This window comes from Sminthopsis crassicaudata, chromosome 2, assembly GCF_048593235.1.
Source record: "Sminthopsis crassicaudata isolate SCR6 chromosome 2, ASM4859323v1, whole genome shotgun sequence".
NCBI lineage: Eukaryota > Metazoa > Chordata > Mammalia > Dasyuromorphia > Dasyuridae > Sminthopsis > Sminthopsis crassicaudata.
In genome coordinates this window covers 252,227,599-252,243,068 of record NC_133618.1, presented here as the reverse complement: position 1 = coordinate 252,243,068, position 15,470 = coordinate 252,227,599, and the positions used below count along the sequence as shown (strand labels likewise).

At 35.2% G+C, this 15,470-nt stretch overlaps 1 protein-coding gene across 2 annotated transcripts in view; it reads right to left on the bottom strand.

Annotated features, from left to right (window-relative positions):
• NTSR1 (neurotensin receptor 1) overlaps positions 1-15,470 on the bottom strand; it is a 139,394-nt gene that overhangs the window by 30,287 nt on the left and 93,637 nt on the right. The window contains exons 2-3 of one of the 2 annotated variants that reach the window (XM_074288791.1): positions 2,628-2,829; positions 785-2,324 (exon numbers count right to left, since the gene is read on the bottom strand). In XM_074288791.1, the coding sequence (XP_074144892.1) occupies positions 2,140-2,324; positions 2,628-2,829 (387 nt within the window). In that variant the 3' untranslated portion in view covers positions 785-2,139. Of the gene's footprint in view, positions 1-784; positions 2,325-2,627; positions 2,830-15,470 lie in introns of those variants that run through there. The other variant, XM_074288790.1, reaches the window with a different exon arrangement.

The window sequence follows — 15,470 nt, the reverse complement described above, 5'->3', positions numbered from 1 at the left end:
CCTGGTATTCATTTTATATATATTCTTCATATTCATACACACACACACATACACAAACATGTATTACACACACATACATTTTTGTATTTTATTTTATTTTTGTCAACTCCTCTATTATGCTTCTTGAAGACAGGGACTTTCCAATTTTTTTTTTTTTTCTTATCTCCAGCACATAGTAAGTACTTAGTTTTTGAATGAGTGGGAGAAAGTTTTTAAAAAATAAGATATGGATTTGGAGTAGGGATAAGGCTGAGACTTGGAGACCAACATGGGGGAAAAAAAAGACCTGAAAGGGGTTGTAGGAGTTATGGACAAAAAAAAAAAAAGTCATAGCATACCATGTTGGAACTTGAAGAGGCCATACATAGGTAACAAAGTAGAGAGGGAGGATTTGAATCTGGGCCATTTGACTAAAGATCCAGCATGCTTTCCAAGGTATCATATTGTTTTTTGTGTCTTTGGGTAATTTTTTTGCATATAAAATGAAGGCGTTAAAATTTATTCTCTAAGGTCTCAGAGAGCAGCTAGGTTATACCATAGTGCACAGAACACTGAACCTGCAATCAAGAAGACCTGAGTTTAAATATAGCCTCAGACCCCTGCTAGCTGTGTGCCCCTGGGCAAGTCATAGTCTCAGTTTCCTTAACTGTAAAATTGGCATCTACAACCCCATGGGTGTTGCGAGGATTGAATGAAATAATAAATGTAATGACTTTAGCATAATGATAAGTGTGGAAATATGTATAGAAGAATTGCACATGTTTAACATATATTGGATTACTTGTTGCCTAGAGCAAGGGATGGAGGGAAGGAGAACATTTTGGGAACACAAGATTTTGCAAGGATTAATGTTGAAGACTATCTTTGCTTATATTTTAAAAAATAAAAAGCTATTATTAAAAACAACAACAACAACAGAGTTTAGAATAGTGCCTGGCACATAGTAAGCATTTAATACATGTTTATTTCTTTTCTCTTTCACTTCAAAATCTAAATCTAAATTCTATGATCTGCTGTCAGAGATGGAATTAGAACTCTGGGCTCTGGATTCTTAGGCTGGTGTTCTTTCCATTGCCCTACAATACAGTATCCCCTTTAGTTATTCACACAATGTTTCTGACCTTGAATAAAGCTGAAAAGAGCACAACATAGGGAATTTATGTATAATATTATGTGAGACAGTTAAGTGGTGTGGTAGATAGAGTGCTAGACCTGAAATTAGGGCGATCTCATTTCAAACCTAGCCTCAGATATTTACTAACTGTATGACCCTAGGCATGTCACTTATCTTTGGTCTGCCTCAGTTTGTGCATCTGTAAAGTATAATAAAGGTATAATAATAGTATCTATCTTCCAGGGTAGTTAAAAGGATCAAACAAAATAATGCATGTAAATCACTTTATAAATCTTAAAGCACCATATACATGCTAATTTACACATATACACATACACACAGACATATGTTTCTAGGGACTCACCCTTTAATTCTGCTTATAAATTACCTAATCATCTTTCCAGTCTTATTTCATCTTACTCTGCTCCATGTGATTTTGGTTCCAGTCAAAACCCTTCTCCTGTTTTCTGTGTCTAATATTCCCTCTACCCCTTTTGTGCCTTTTATGCAATGGTGCCTTCTCTTTTCATTTCTGCCCTGTAGAAACCCCAGTTTCTTCAAAGCACAGGTTAGGTACCCTTCTTAGAAAACCTTTCGTAACCCTAACATCTTTCTTCAGGTTATTTTTAGTGACTTGTATGTACTTTTAATTTACTGGTTTATATGCTTTATCTCCCCACTCTCCTTTCCCTCCATGTAAATTCCTTGAGGGTTAGGATTACAAGGTGAGAACTCAGGTTGTCTGGACAGTTCTCTGGCTCAGAATTCACACCTTTGGTTTGGGCCTTTAAAGGGAGTTTACACCTTTGGAATTCTGAGGGAGCAAGTTCATTGTCTGTAGGAATTCTCACAAGCCTCGTTGAGCTCTAATTACAATCTCTTCAAGGATAAAAGAGGGCAGCATTGGGTCTGGAGAGTAGTCGAGTCTGGGACAGAGTTGGGATGGCAGGCTGGAAGGAGAGAGTCTAGTCTGGGAGTGAGTTGAAATGGCAGACTGGAAGGGTAACTTAGAGATGACCATTCCTTTACAATTTGGCGCCCAATGTGGGGCGCCAAAATGTAATGTCCTGTCGTCTGTCAGTTGTAATCCTTCTCTGGGAGGATAAAAGAGGCAGCATTGAGCCTGGAGTTAGTCTGATGAGGAGATTGACTTTAGACGGTGGTCTGGAAGGAGAGTCTGGCTGGAGGCTCCAGAAGCTTCCTAAGAAACCTGCTCACAGAGGAAAAGATTTTATAGAAAACAGATCTCCTCCCACAGAAGGATTACAACTGAGAGACGACAGTATACACTTGAGGATAGGTTATCTTTCATTTTTGTATTCCCAGCATCTAGCACAGCTCTTTTTGGCAGGAGTTTAAACACCCTCGTTCAGTAGAACTAAGTTGACGGCAAGAAATGAGCTGTCCTTTTTTGTAGGTTCTGAAAGCACATCTCCCCTCATAGCACCTGGGTCCCTTTACCTCTCCTCAATACATTCTCTTCTGCTTCCCTAGAGAATAGATGGATACTTACGCAAAACTCTAACTCCATGCTTTAGAGCTTGGACACGGCTGGGTTCTATGGACATACTGAGCATGGTCTGCTGCCCTCCAATCGTGCAGACCTGGTTCTGCTGGGCTGCCTGGTGGAACATGATAGTAAGCTGGTCGGCAATGATGGTATTCAGCACTGAAATGACCACCATTGGGAAGAGGAAGGAGATGAATGCATTGACCTGTAGAAGTAAAAAAAAAAAAAAGTGGAATAATTGTACTTTATTTTATCCTCTTGTACAAAGTTCTCAGTACTTTATATTATGACTATCGCTGAAACTTCCTCAGTGATTTCCTTATCTTCAGCTTCTCTTCCTTCCAATCTTTCCTGCAGAAATTGTCAGGTTGGTTGGTTAGTTATTTCTGGAGGTGAGCCTCCAGAATGAATCTAGGCTTTTTATATCACCTATTTATGGAAACTCTTCACTGATGGTGATCAGATTTTCAATTCATTTGTAAATAATAATCATGGAGAGCTACTGGGAACATTGAAAAATTAAATGATTTGCTAGTGGTCACACAGCCACTGTGGTGGTTTGTGAGCCAATATGGGGTTTCTTAACTGAATGCAGGGGTCACAAAATTATTTGTGATTTATTTATCACAAAATGTTTATCATCAGCAAATGTTTGATTTGTATATTTATTTTATATTTGTATTTACATATTTGTATGCCTATTTTATATGATTTATTGTCAGTAATGTTTGATTTGTATACCTATTTTATTTTCTATTTCTATTTATATATTCATATACCTATTTTATATGATTTATTATCAATAAATGTTTGATTTGTATACCTATTTTATTTATTTTCTATTTGCATTTGTATATTTGTATACCTATTTATATGATTTATTTTCAATAAATGTTTGATATGTATACCTATTTTATTTATTTCCCTTTGTATTTATATTTATATATTCATATACCTATTTTATATGATTTATTATCAGCAAATGTTTGATATATATATATATATATATATATATATATATATATATATGTATATATATATATATGTTCCTGAGATCACACAAAAATTTCTTAGATGAAAAGGGGTCACAAATGGAAAAAATTTAAGATCCTCTGACATAACTAATAAGTATCAGAGTTAGAATTTGAACTCAGCTCTTCCTGACTATCAATTCTCTGTTCCCCATGTTGCAGGGCCAGTTGCAAGCCAGATAAATCATTCTCAAACACCTGTTTCATTTCTGTTGCTTATAACTTGTTTGATCTTGGTTAAGTTACTGAACTTTTGTAGACAATTTCCATATCTGCAAAATGGACTTGAAATATATGGCTTTTGAGGTCCCTTTTGGTTCTGCAGTGATGATCCCTATTGAAATATCTTCAATGAGTCTTTTCTGTCTGTAGATTAAGGACTATATTCCTTAGCCTAGAAGTCAAATTCCTGCAAGCCTGGCCCCAAAATACTTCATCTGTCAGTATCTCCCATACTGCCACAAAATAAACTATAATATAAAGCCCATTCCAGCCATATTGGTCTTATTGTCCACTGAATGGACTAATGCATTTTATATAGTCTCAACTTCCACTTCTGTTCATGGCATTCTTTGCTGTCCTCCTATGTCTATGAAATTTATCTGACTTTCAGAGTCCAGCTCATGGCCTCCTTCCTCTGTGTAGCGCTCTCTTATCATTGCATCCTATAGTACTCATTCTCTTCCTCCCCTGATTTCTTGTAGTACTTCAATGTATAATATGGCACGTGGCATCTGCTATTATGGGATTGTTCATTCATTTTTCTCTAGTGTGTACATATTCTCTCAACAATTCAATTCAATTGTAAACTCTTACCCCTTCAGAGGCTTGCACTGGACTGGGCATACAATGGGATTAAATAATTCATTGAAGGAAATAAAGAAAGAATAATATTCATAGATATTGAAAGAAGTATCATTAATAAAATTATTATTCTCTCCTCAACCTCCCACACAGTTGGCCCTCAATAAATATTAACATAATTTTCCATAGGCAAGTGGATAATGGCTTCAAGTGGCTTTATAACTGTTCTTTGATTTTTTTTAAAAGATTTTTTCTTCCTAAAATATTTTGACATTTTTTATTTCCAAGTACATATGGCTTGCAATCTCATGACAGGGGAAAAAAATAAGTTGCTAAATTTTTTTCTCTTCTGAATTGCTCTTAACATGTATTTTGAATTTCAGATCTAAATGCTTTTTGCTAAATTAGGAGAAGTCATGGTGTCTCTGAGTTGGGTTTTAGGCTTACAAATTCACTGTGAGGGCATTTGTATCTACATAATTTTTCATGAATTTAAACTCAGACTAGAGCTAATACTTCTCTTTACTGTTACCTTTGTCCCCACTTAGTAGCATTGCATTGGATATGGAAGAAAACAATAGCTTCCCTTTTCTGGAACTGGTTTTCTTTGGACTCAGCCTTCTAAAGTTTGTGTCCACAAGTATGAAGGACAAATGTGCAATTATTCAGATTCATCTCAGTTTCATCTAACTTACTGGCTCAGAGGCTCCAATGAGAGGGATCAAGACCTCTTACTGAGTTTGTCATTTTAATTATTTTGATGGACTGTAAGGTCAATATTACTTGACATTTTGGCATGAGAAGCACTTGGAAAATAGAATCAATATCTAGAAAGTTCTCAATATGCTAAAATGATGCTTTGAAACTAGTAAGATGAGATTTAAAGAAGATAAATATTAAAACTTACACTTGGGTTCAAAATATCAATTCCCTGAGTGCAGGAGGGGGAAGAATGCCAAGGATTGGTCCATATAAAAAAAAAGATCTGAAGGCTTATTGCAATGAGTCAACAGAGCAGCATGATGACAAAAATGACATAACTTTAATAAAAGCATTGTCTCAAGAGCCACACAATTATAGTTTTAATATAGTAAAATCTGGTCAAATGACAGCTACAGGGTTGTATCCAATTCTAGATGCCACATTTCAGGAAGGGTAATTACAAACTAGAACTATGCAGAGGAAAGTGATCTAGGTTTTGAGGACACACAAACCGTACCACATGTTTGAAGGAATTTAGCCTGGAGAAAGCATTTTGTAAGCACTTACTAGGTACCAAACACTGGGTTTGGAGAAGACTTGAGTGAGGATATAGTATTTGCCTGTAAGTATTATTTGAAATGTTGGGCAGATAGTTGATGCAGTGAATCAGAGGCTCAAGCCTAGAGTCAGAATTATTTGGATTCAAATTCAGTCTCAGATATTTACATATTGTTACTTTGGGCAATTAACTCCATTTGCCTCAGTTTCTGAGAACGAAATAGCAAACCACTCCAGTATCTTTGCCAAGAAAACCCCCCAAAGGGTCATGAACAATTGGACAGGACCAAAATGAATGAACAACAATTTGAAATTGCTATATCAATGATGATAAAATATGGAAATAGTCAATGTTACAACATTGGTTGTGGGAAGAAAGGCACATGCTGATATTGTTGGTGGAACTGTGATTGATCCAACCATTCTGAAAAACAATTTGGAATTATATGAAATTCAGAAATTCCACTTCTCAACATATAACTCAAGAAAGTTAAAGACAGAAAGAAAACTCTTATATGAACTAAAATAGCCATAGCAACATTTATATGGTAGTAAGGACTGGGCTAGAAGGAATTCAGAGAAACATGGAAGATTTGTATAAATTGATATATAATGAAGTAATTAGAGTGAAGAAAAAAATAGGTGCAATGTTTATTGAAATGCAAATGAAAAGAAAAAAGTAATGAAACTGAATACTATATAATTAGACCAATATTAGTCCTGGAGGAGAGATGAGGAAATGAAGAGGTAGAGAACTCTAATGGCAGAATGATGTGTATAAATCAGATACAAGCATTATTTGGTTTCACTTGTATGTTATTTTCCCCCCTGAGTCCTCTCCAGGCTCATGGTACAGTGGGAGAGTAATTATATGTATGTACATTATATTCAGAAATGACTGTGACATAAAAACAAAAACTAACAATAAAACTTTAAAAATTCTATCATCCTAAAAATAAAAATATAAATAATGAATGCATGTGAAAAATAAAGTAGTTATTTTAAAGAAAATCTAATGTTTCCAACCAAATAATATATGCCTCAAAGAATAAACAACTTTCCATAGGAAAATACAATTAAAAAAAAAATTGTTGGATTTGGAGTTAGAGGATCTGTGTTCAAATCTTGGCTCTGCTACCTTTTTTGTGACCTTGAACATATCATTTCACTTTTTTTGGACTTTTGGGGGGCCAACTAGGAAATACAGTGGATACAGCACTGGGATTAGAGTCAAGAAGACTCATCTTCCTGAGTTAAAATCTGGCCTCAGACATTACTAACCGTGGGATCCTGGGCAAGTCAGGGTATCAAACAGGGTAAAATGAATTGGAGAAGAAAACTACTTCAGTGTCTTTGTGAAGAAAATCCCAAATGGGAGTCATGAAGAGTAGGACATGACTAAGATGACTGAATAATAGCTTCCTCCTTTGCAAAATGAAGGATCTGGACTAGGAAACTTTGGATTTAGAGGTTGTGAAATCTATGAAACATATAGAAGACTTACACTTGACTTTGCTTAGCCATAGAGGATAGAATTAGGAATCTTAGACATTGAAAAGACACAGCTTTTAGTTCAGTCTAGGGAAGAATTTCTAATGAGCTGTCAGGCTTACTTGGAAAGTTTCCTAATCTAGGAGGTTTTCCAATTAAACTGAATGATTATTTATCAGGGATATGGTAGAGAGAACTTTGGCTCAGCAGAATTTGTATTAGATGATCTCTGAGGTCTCCTCCAATGGTGCAATACTCCAATCTTAGGAAAAAACAAAATAGTCCAAGAAATACTGGTCTTAAGTGAATCTTTGCCTATCATGTGCCTCTTCTATGGAATGTAAACTCCTTAAAGACAAGAATTATATCTTGTATAGATTTATGTATGTATAAAAACTTCTGAAATGGTGGCTACTTAAAGTTTTGAATGACTAACAAACCTACAGGACCATTTCCTTAATATGTATTGGCAATAATTAGAAATTTGGATTCAATAGCTTGTTTTTAAAAATTTAATATTCATTTTTCCCAAATTACACACCAAAAATAATTTTGAACATTGGCTTTAAAATTTAAAGTTCCAAATTGTTTTCCTTTTTTCTCTCTTCTTTTCCCCCTCTCATTGAAAAAGCAAGCATTTTGATCTAGGTTTTAATATACAGTCATACAAAACATTTCTGGATTTGTCATGTTGTAAAAGAAAACACAGACCAAAAATAAAAATAAAGAAAAATTTTAAAAAGTATGTTTTGATCTATGTTTAGTAGGTTTATTTTTAAATGGCCAAAAATTACTTTCTAAGTAAGCCAATGGCATCAATTGACAGCAACTCTTTCAGAAAACACCCTAGTTTCAAACACTTTAGAAATACCTATTTACATACATTTCTGAAGCTTTCTCTGATTTTTTTTTCTTCCATCTTCCTTTTTTCTTCCTTGGATACAGTATTTTCATGTCTCATTAATTTTGCTTCTTCTATTCTCAGGATCCTCTCAGTAATTCATTCAATAATTGATAAGTCATTCCAAATCCAATAACTTGTTTGGGGCAACAACCACCACCACCATGCAAAAAACTCTATAGTCTAATATTTGAGTGCCACAAAACTCTGTTTCTTTACAAAGAGTACAATTCAGACTTCACTTTTTCACGTGGACCTTCCTTGCAATTAGTCCAAAGTGATTAATCTTGTCATTAGTATGTTTTCTATTCTCAGTGAAGGAACATATTTAGAAGGACACTTTTTGATGCAGTAGGTTCCAGCCCTAGGGTGACCTTGAATAGGTATGATTTATTTTCTTTCCCTTTACAATCCATGCCCTCACCAGAGTGATAAACTGTTGCTTTGGAGCTAAGAGACAATTGAATAACGAACTGAGATGTCTGCAGTTCCTTACTTCCTTTACTGTATACATACAAGTCCTCCTGATCCCTCCTTCTCTGTGACAGTTCTATTTTCAGAGGGCTTCCTGGGATCTCTGAGACTGGGGTACCCAGGAGAAGGGATGGATGGATGGACTGTGCAATGAATGTCTAGAATCAATTTTCCCTGGGGATCAAGGGCTAACATAATGGTTAATGGTGTCGACAGCCCTGTGATACAAAATCAACTCTATGTGAGTCACCATAGCCAGAGTGTAATTTAAACAGAGATAATGTATCCAACACACATTTCAAATGTCAAAACATTTAAAATACCATTCCTCACCAGCTACCAAAGCAGCCGAAATTGCTGCCTCTGGAGACAAACAAAACAATTGAAGTCACCCAGGACTGCACTATTTTCATTTTTCTTTTCAAGTCTGTGTTGGGGCTAGAGCCTGAGGCCTATGTCTGTAAGTATAGATGATGTTGCTCTTGCAACTGAGGAGAAGTGATGGTGGTCTAAGCTGGGATTCCCCCACCAGAGCAGCAATCATCTTCTGCCAAATGAGCAGCTCAGGTTGGCCGGCTTTAAACCTGAGCATCAGGGAATTTAGAGGTAGGAGAGCCCCTAGAAATCATCTATTTTAAATATTTCAGTTTTGCACAGGTGAAAACTGAGGCCACAAAATTTTCTTTTACATGAATAATAAATGGTAGCTAAGTGTTGCAGTGGATAGAATGGTGGACCTGGAGACAAGAACTCATCTTCCCAAATTCAAATATTTATTCAGATATTTACTGGATATGTGATCTTGGGCAAGTAACATAATCCTGCTAGGTTTCCTCATCTGTAAAATGAGCTAGAGAAGGAGATGGCAAAATACTCCAGTATCTCTGCCAAGAAAATCCCAAAAGGGGTCAGGGAGAGTTGGACACAACCGAAGACAACTACATAACAATTAAAAGCCCTGGGTTGGAATTTAAATTCTTTGATTCAACCCAAGGCTTTTTTTTCACTATATTGGTGATACCTCAACCAGTATGATGCTTTAGGTGAGAAACAGCATGGGCATTAACTTTTCTCTGTACAGTCTTACTCTTAGCATGTAACGGGAAAGAGGTCTTGATTGATTGATTGAAAGTCAAAAAATTTGAGCTTGAGTTTATTTTCTGTGTGATCCTGGTGAAATCAGTCAACCCTGCTGAATCTCACTCAGCTAACTTGTCGGTAAAATAGAGATAATAATTCATGAATTTCTTACTTCATGATATCCTTGAAAGGAACTTCCCCACCCTCCTGCACAATGGCTGTCTTGAAGTCTGGAATCTCTCCTCCTCCCTCAACTAAATTTGCCTTTTAAAAATGTTGATTATAGTGTATACTTCATGGCGCTTGCTCAGGCTCATTTTATGAAGCTTGCTCTGGATGCCAAAATTATTAACTATGATTCTGAAATACAAGATAATGATATCTTACTCTTCTTTGCTTTTCTGTAACCCAGAGTTTAAGTCCATTTACATTTAGCCTTTTCCCAAAATATTTCCTCTCTTTTGTTTCCCTGAAGAGAATCAAGAAATGTATCTTCACAAAGTGTTGACATGGCACTTTAGAATTTTGCAAAGTAGATGATATTATTTGACCCTAACAATAGTTTCACTGGTAATCATGTTCATATAGTTAGTTATTCCCATTTTATAGATGAGGAAACTGAGATTCAGATGAATTTTTTGGCTTGGCCTGAGTCACATAGTTGTGTATGTCAGAAGTCAAGTTCTCAGGTTTTTTTCCATTGCACTAAGCTGTCATCTCTGATTCTAAGACTTTTCAAGGTCTAGGTTTCTTTTTTGTGTGTGTGCCATCCAAGGCATAATATCAGGCTGGGCACATAGAAGGTACCCAAATTTTCTTATTTTTGGATAATTATTTGATACTTTTGAGTCCCTAGATAAGCACCTGCCATTGTTTCACTCAAATTATTTAGTATGAAAAAAACTATCCAAAGTAAACAATTTGCTTTGCCCCCAATTTAGATTACTATGCATTCCTTCTCCTACCTTGTCTCAACAAATTCCTGCCTAGTCAGTTTCACTTTTTGTCAAATGACCCAATTTAAATCATTGTGTTACTGACTTGGGCCTGATCCTTTGTGACCTTATCTGGAGTTTTCTTGGCAAAGAAATTCGAGTAGTTTGCCATTTCTTTCTCAAGCCCATTTTACCGATGAAGAAACTGAGTAAACAGCATAAAATAACTTACCCAGATTCACCCAGATAATAAATGTTTGAGAGGAACATGTCTTTCTGACTCTAAGCCCAGTGCTCTATTCATTGTACTACCTGGATGCCCCAATCCCCATTAATCCTTAGCAAAATGGAAAGATACCCATGTATACAGAAACAAAAACTGATCAGAAATTCAAAAGCAAAAGAGATAAATTACTAAAAAAAAAAAAAAAAAAAAAAACAACAACCAAAAATTTCCTCTATTTCTCCAAAAAATTTACTCCTTATTTTGAGGGAATAATCTGGATTCTTCTGACACTTCCAGGAAAGTCTCAGAACTAGAGTTGGAGTTAGTGAGGAGCCTCTGACTCTAATCCTTATTTTCAGGACACTACAAAAAAAGACAAACTCTTCACTCTTCCCCAGGAAGAAGTATTAAGAATTAACAATAGGAAATCTACTTAAGTTTAGTTAAGTTAACTAAACTTCCCACAGAAGTTTCATTAGCTAGTCTATTGAGTCATTCTTAATCTTTTTTCTAGCATCCTCTAAGATGAATATCCCTTCTAGGGAAGAATCAATTTTCAATTTGAATTTTCTTAGCCAAGCAAAGGGATGGTACCCAGTATCTAAGCAAACGCTGAATTCAGGCAAAAATGAAGTCTGGCATTTAGAATGTAAACTCTCTGAGGACTACCCTGTTTTTTTCTTTTCTTTTTTTTCCCCTAGTGCTTATCACGGCATCTGGCACAAATAGGCTCTTAATAAATGCTTATTGATTTATTGAATAGTTCTAATTGCCTAGCGAGTCTTCTGTCATCTCAGTGCTCTGTCAGTTGGTCTCATTTCCTTAAAACTCTAAGAATAATGATGATAAACATTTTAGAGTTTGCAATCCCTCCATACACACATAGACACATGTTAACAATAGAGCAATACAGTTTACTTGTGTGTCATGGCAGCATCTCCCTGATGACATGGTGACTTCCACAATAACTTCTATGAGTGGGAGCTGCCCCAATGAAGATCATCGGACAGTCCACTTCCCGCCTTCTTGCCTGCTTTTGATGAAGTACCAGGTTCGGGAGAGCACTTCAGAATGTGAAAAACTCACAAAGGTGTTTTCATGGCCACAAGGACCCTTTATTGTTGTGGAAATAGACAAATTAAGATGACTGACTACTAAAACAGCTTCACAAAGGTACTTTGTGCTGATGATCCAGGTCTTTGGACTCTAAATTTAGAGCTTTCTATTTTACCACAGTACTTCAGTGTTCCTGCTTCTGTTTTCCAGCTCCAAATAGGACGGATTTAATTTTTCCTTCCTTATAGCAATCCTTCACCGACTTAAAGAAAACTCTTCTGTTTCTCTTAGATCCTTCCATCTCAAGGCTAACCACTCATTCTCCCCTTTTCTATGTATATGGAGGGATTGCAAACTCTAAAATGTTTATCATCATTATTCTTAGAGTTTTAAAGAAATGAGACCACTGAGATGACAGAAGGCATCCCTTTTCTGTAGGTGTACTAGTTTGTCAATGTTATTCCTAAAATGTGGTGCCCCAGATCTTTTTGTCTTTCTTTCTTTTTGTCATAACTTTATGCATTTATAATGTATTGCCTTTACTTGATGAATTTTCTATACTACATATTAGTATATATGTATATATATATATTAGCATATGTATAGTATAATTCTGTATAGTAACAAAACTCATGAAATCAAATATCTATGCACAAATGTGCAAAGTTTAGGCAACTAGAAAGAATAGCAATGAAGAGTAGGGAAGTGTTTCTGGAGGCAACAAGAAGGCTAACAACAATACTGGTTATGGGCCCCAAATGGTTAATTAGGTTATCTGACATTAATGACTGGAAGAGCATGAGTAGTCCTAAGTCATGAAGATCTAAAATTAGAATGCTGATAACACCATGGTGGGATTTTGTCCCTTAGTTTAATTCTGCTTTTTATTAATTTAATTTAATTTAATTCTGCTTTTTGGTTGGGTAAATTATGGTATATGAATGTTATGGAATATTATTGTTCAGTAAGAAATGACCAACTGGAGGAATACAGAGAGGCTTGGAGAGACTTACATCAACTGATGCTGAATGAAACGAGTAGAACTAGGGGATCATTATACACTTCAACAATGATACTGTATGAGGATGTATTCTGATGGAAGTGGTTATCTTCAACATAGAGAAGAGCTAATCCAATTCCAATTGAACAATGATGGACAGAATCAACTACACCCAGAAAAGGGACACTGGAAAATGAGTGTAAACTGAGAGCATTGCTTTTTTGTTTTGTTTTGTTTTGTTTTGTTTCTCTTCCCAGATTATTTTTACCTTGCGAATACAATCCTTCCTTTGCAACAACAACAACAAAATTCGGTTCTGCACATATATATAGTACCTAAGATATACTAAGATATACTATAAGATATTTAATATGTATGGGAATGCCTGCCATCTAGGGGAGGGGATGGAGGGAAGGAGGGGAAAAACTCGGAACATAAGGGAGTACAAGGGATAATGTTAAAAACAAAAACAAAACAAAACACACAAAAACCCCCCCCCAAAAAAAAACAAACTACCTATACATATGTACTGTCAAAGAAAATGTTATAATTATAAAAATTAATAAAAAAAGTTCAAAATAAATAAATAAATAAATAAATAATAAAAAAACCAAAAACAAAAAAATTTAATTCTGCTTTTGATGACACGATTAATAATCTACATTGTAGCACCACTATCTCTTCACCCAAGGAATTATAGTTGAATGTCTACATAATGGGAAGAACTCGTTCATATTTTCTGATGTGAGGACCCTTGAGGGCTGTGACTGTGTTTGAAAAAAAGGTAGCCCCCTTTCTCCCCTATCCTAAGGGATGAAAGTGAAAATCTCATGAGAAGTGAGGAGTAGACAGTGGGATTAAGAGAAGATGGAAGTCCTTATCAGGGAGGAAATAAGAGAACAATCCCCTCCCAGAGCTGCTGCAATCACTACTGTGGAGGCTACTGTGGGCAACTGTGACTGTGCAAGGCTGCAAATACCAAGATAAAAAGAAAAAAAAAATCATATAACCAAATGATTTAGGGCCACCTGGAGGCACGGAAGAAAGGAGGAACCCATCTCTGTGAAAACAATTGTAAAATTCCTATTTCCTTATCTCTTACCATACTCTGACTCTTATTCTGTGTCTATCCCATTCTTCAATTCTTTGGAAAAAAAAAGTCCACTTTCTACATTTGACATGCATTTTCAAAACAAACTGTTTTCTTTTAGATATAGTTCATTGTCCCCATGTGTCCTTAGGTTAATTGTAGCTGAGAGATGTAACCGCTGCTCAGAGGCACAGAAAGAGGAGGATTCTTTTTCTAATTTCTAGAATTACCAACTTGGGGCTCAAAATGAACCAAAGAAATTTTATTGATACATATATTTCGCCTCCCTCAAACTGGGGGAAAGATTAAATGAAGCTAATTCTTTCTATATTCCCCAGAACACAGAAAGGGACAATACGTTTTCTGGATTTTGGTGTGTAAGATATTACCTTAGGCGTTTTTTTCTCTCCCTTCCCCATAGTTCCATTCTGGAACATGTTAAAAAAGCAAAATAAAACAAAAACAGAATAGAGAAGCCAACCCCACTAAGAGAAGAGGATGAAGGCAATAAAAGGAAATTGAGGCCTTTTGAAAAATAGGAACAAACTCAAAGCATAATTTTGTATGCAAGATTCCCAAAAGTCTTAGAGCAGTTTTAAGCTTTTTATAACTTATATTAACATAGATTTGCTTATATGAGTGTTTTTGTGCATATTGTACACATGTATATTTGTATATTGTGTATATATGTGTGCACATACAAATAAATGTGTATAAAACATTAAAAAAAGAAAAGAAAAATGGGACCAAAGGTTTGCTATCCTCTTGAGGGTGGCCGGCCACTCAAGAAGGAATAAAAAAATTTTCTTTCTTTTTAAATTTTTTTTCTCTTTTTAATAATATTTTTCCAAATATATGTAAAGATTGTTTTCAACTTTCATTTTTGTAAGACTTTATGTTCCAAATTTTTTTCTCTCCCTCCCTTATTTCCCTTCTCCCCAAGACAGTAAGCCATCTGATATAGGTCTTACTGATTTTTAAACATTTTTATTAATACAACATAATTTAAAGATTCACTGATTGAGATACCATACCTTATAATTCAATTACAGAAAAAGCAAACAATAAGCCATAGTTCAGTTATAGTAGACTTAAAAAAGCTCAAAGAGTATGCTGAGAGAAGCATGATGCCCAAGCCTTGCCCCACTCCCAGTGTCAGTCTACATTAACTTGTGATACATGTCTGACTTAAGTATTAGAAAGAAATTTTTTTCACAATAATGTCCCAGAACCCCAAAGATTAGTAATAAAAATTACTTCAAAATTGATTTTCTCTTCCTGTTCAGATGTTCTATACATACTCCAATAATAAGATTATTTAAATTTCTCTACTTATTTTCAAGAAATGATCTTCATTATGCTTCCTTCCTCTGATTTTTGGATTTTTCACATAAACATGCCTTTTTAATATGGAATTCTATTTTTTTGCTCATTTTTATTAAAGCTTTTTATTTTTCAAAACATGCATGGATAATTCTTTGACATTAACTCTTGCAAA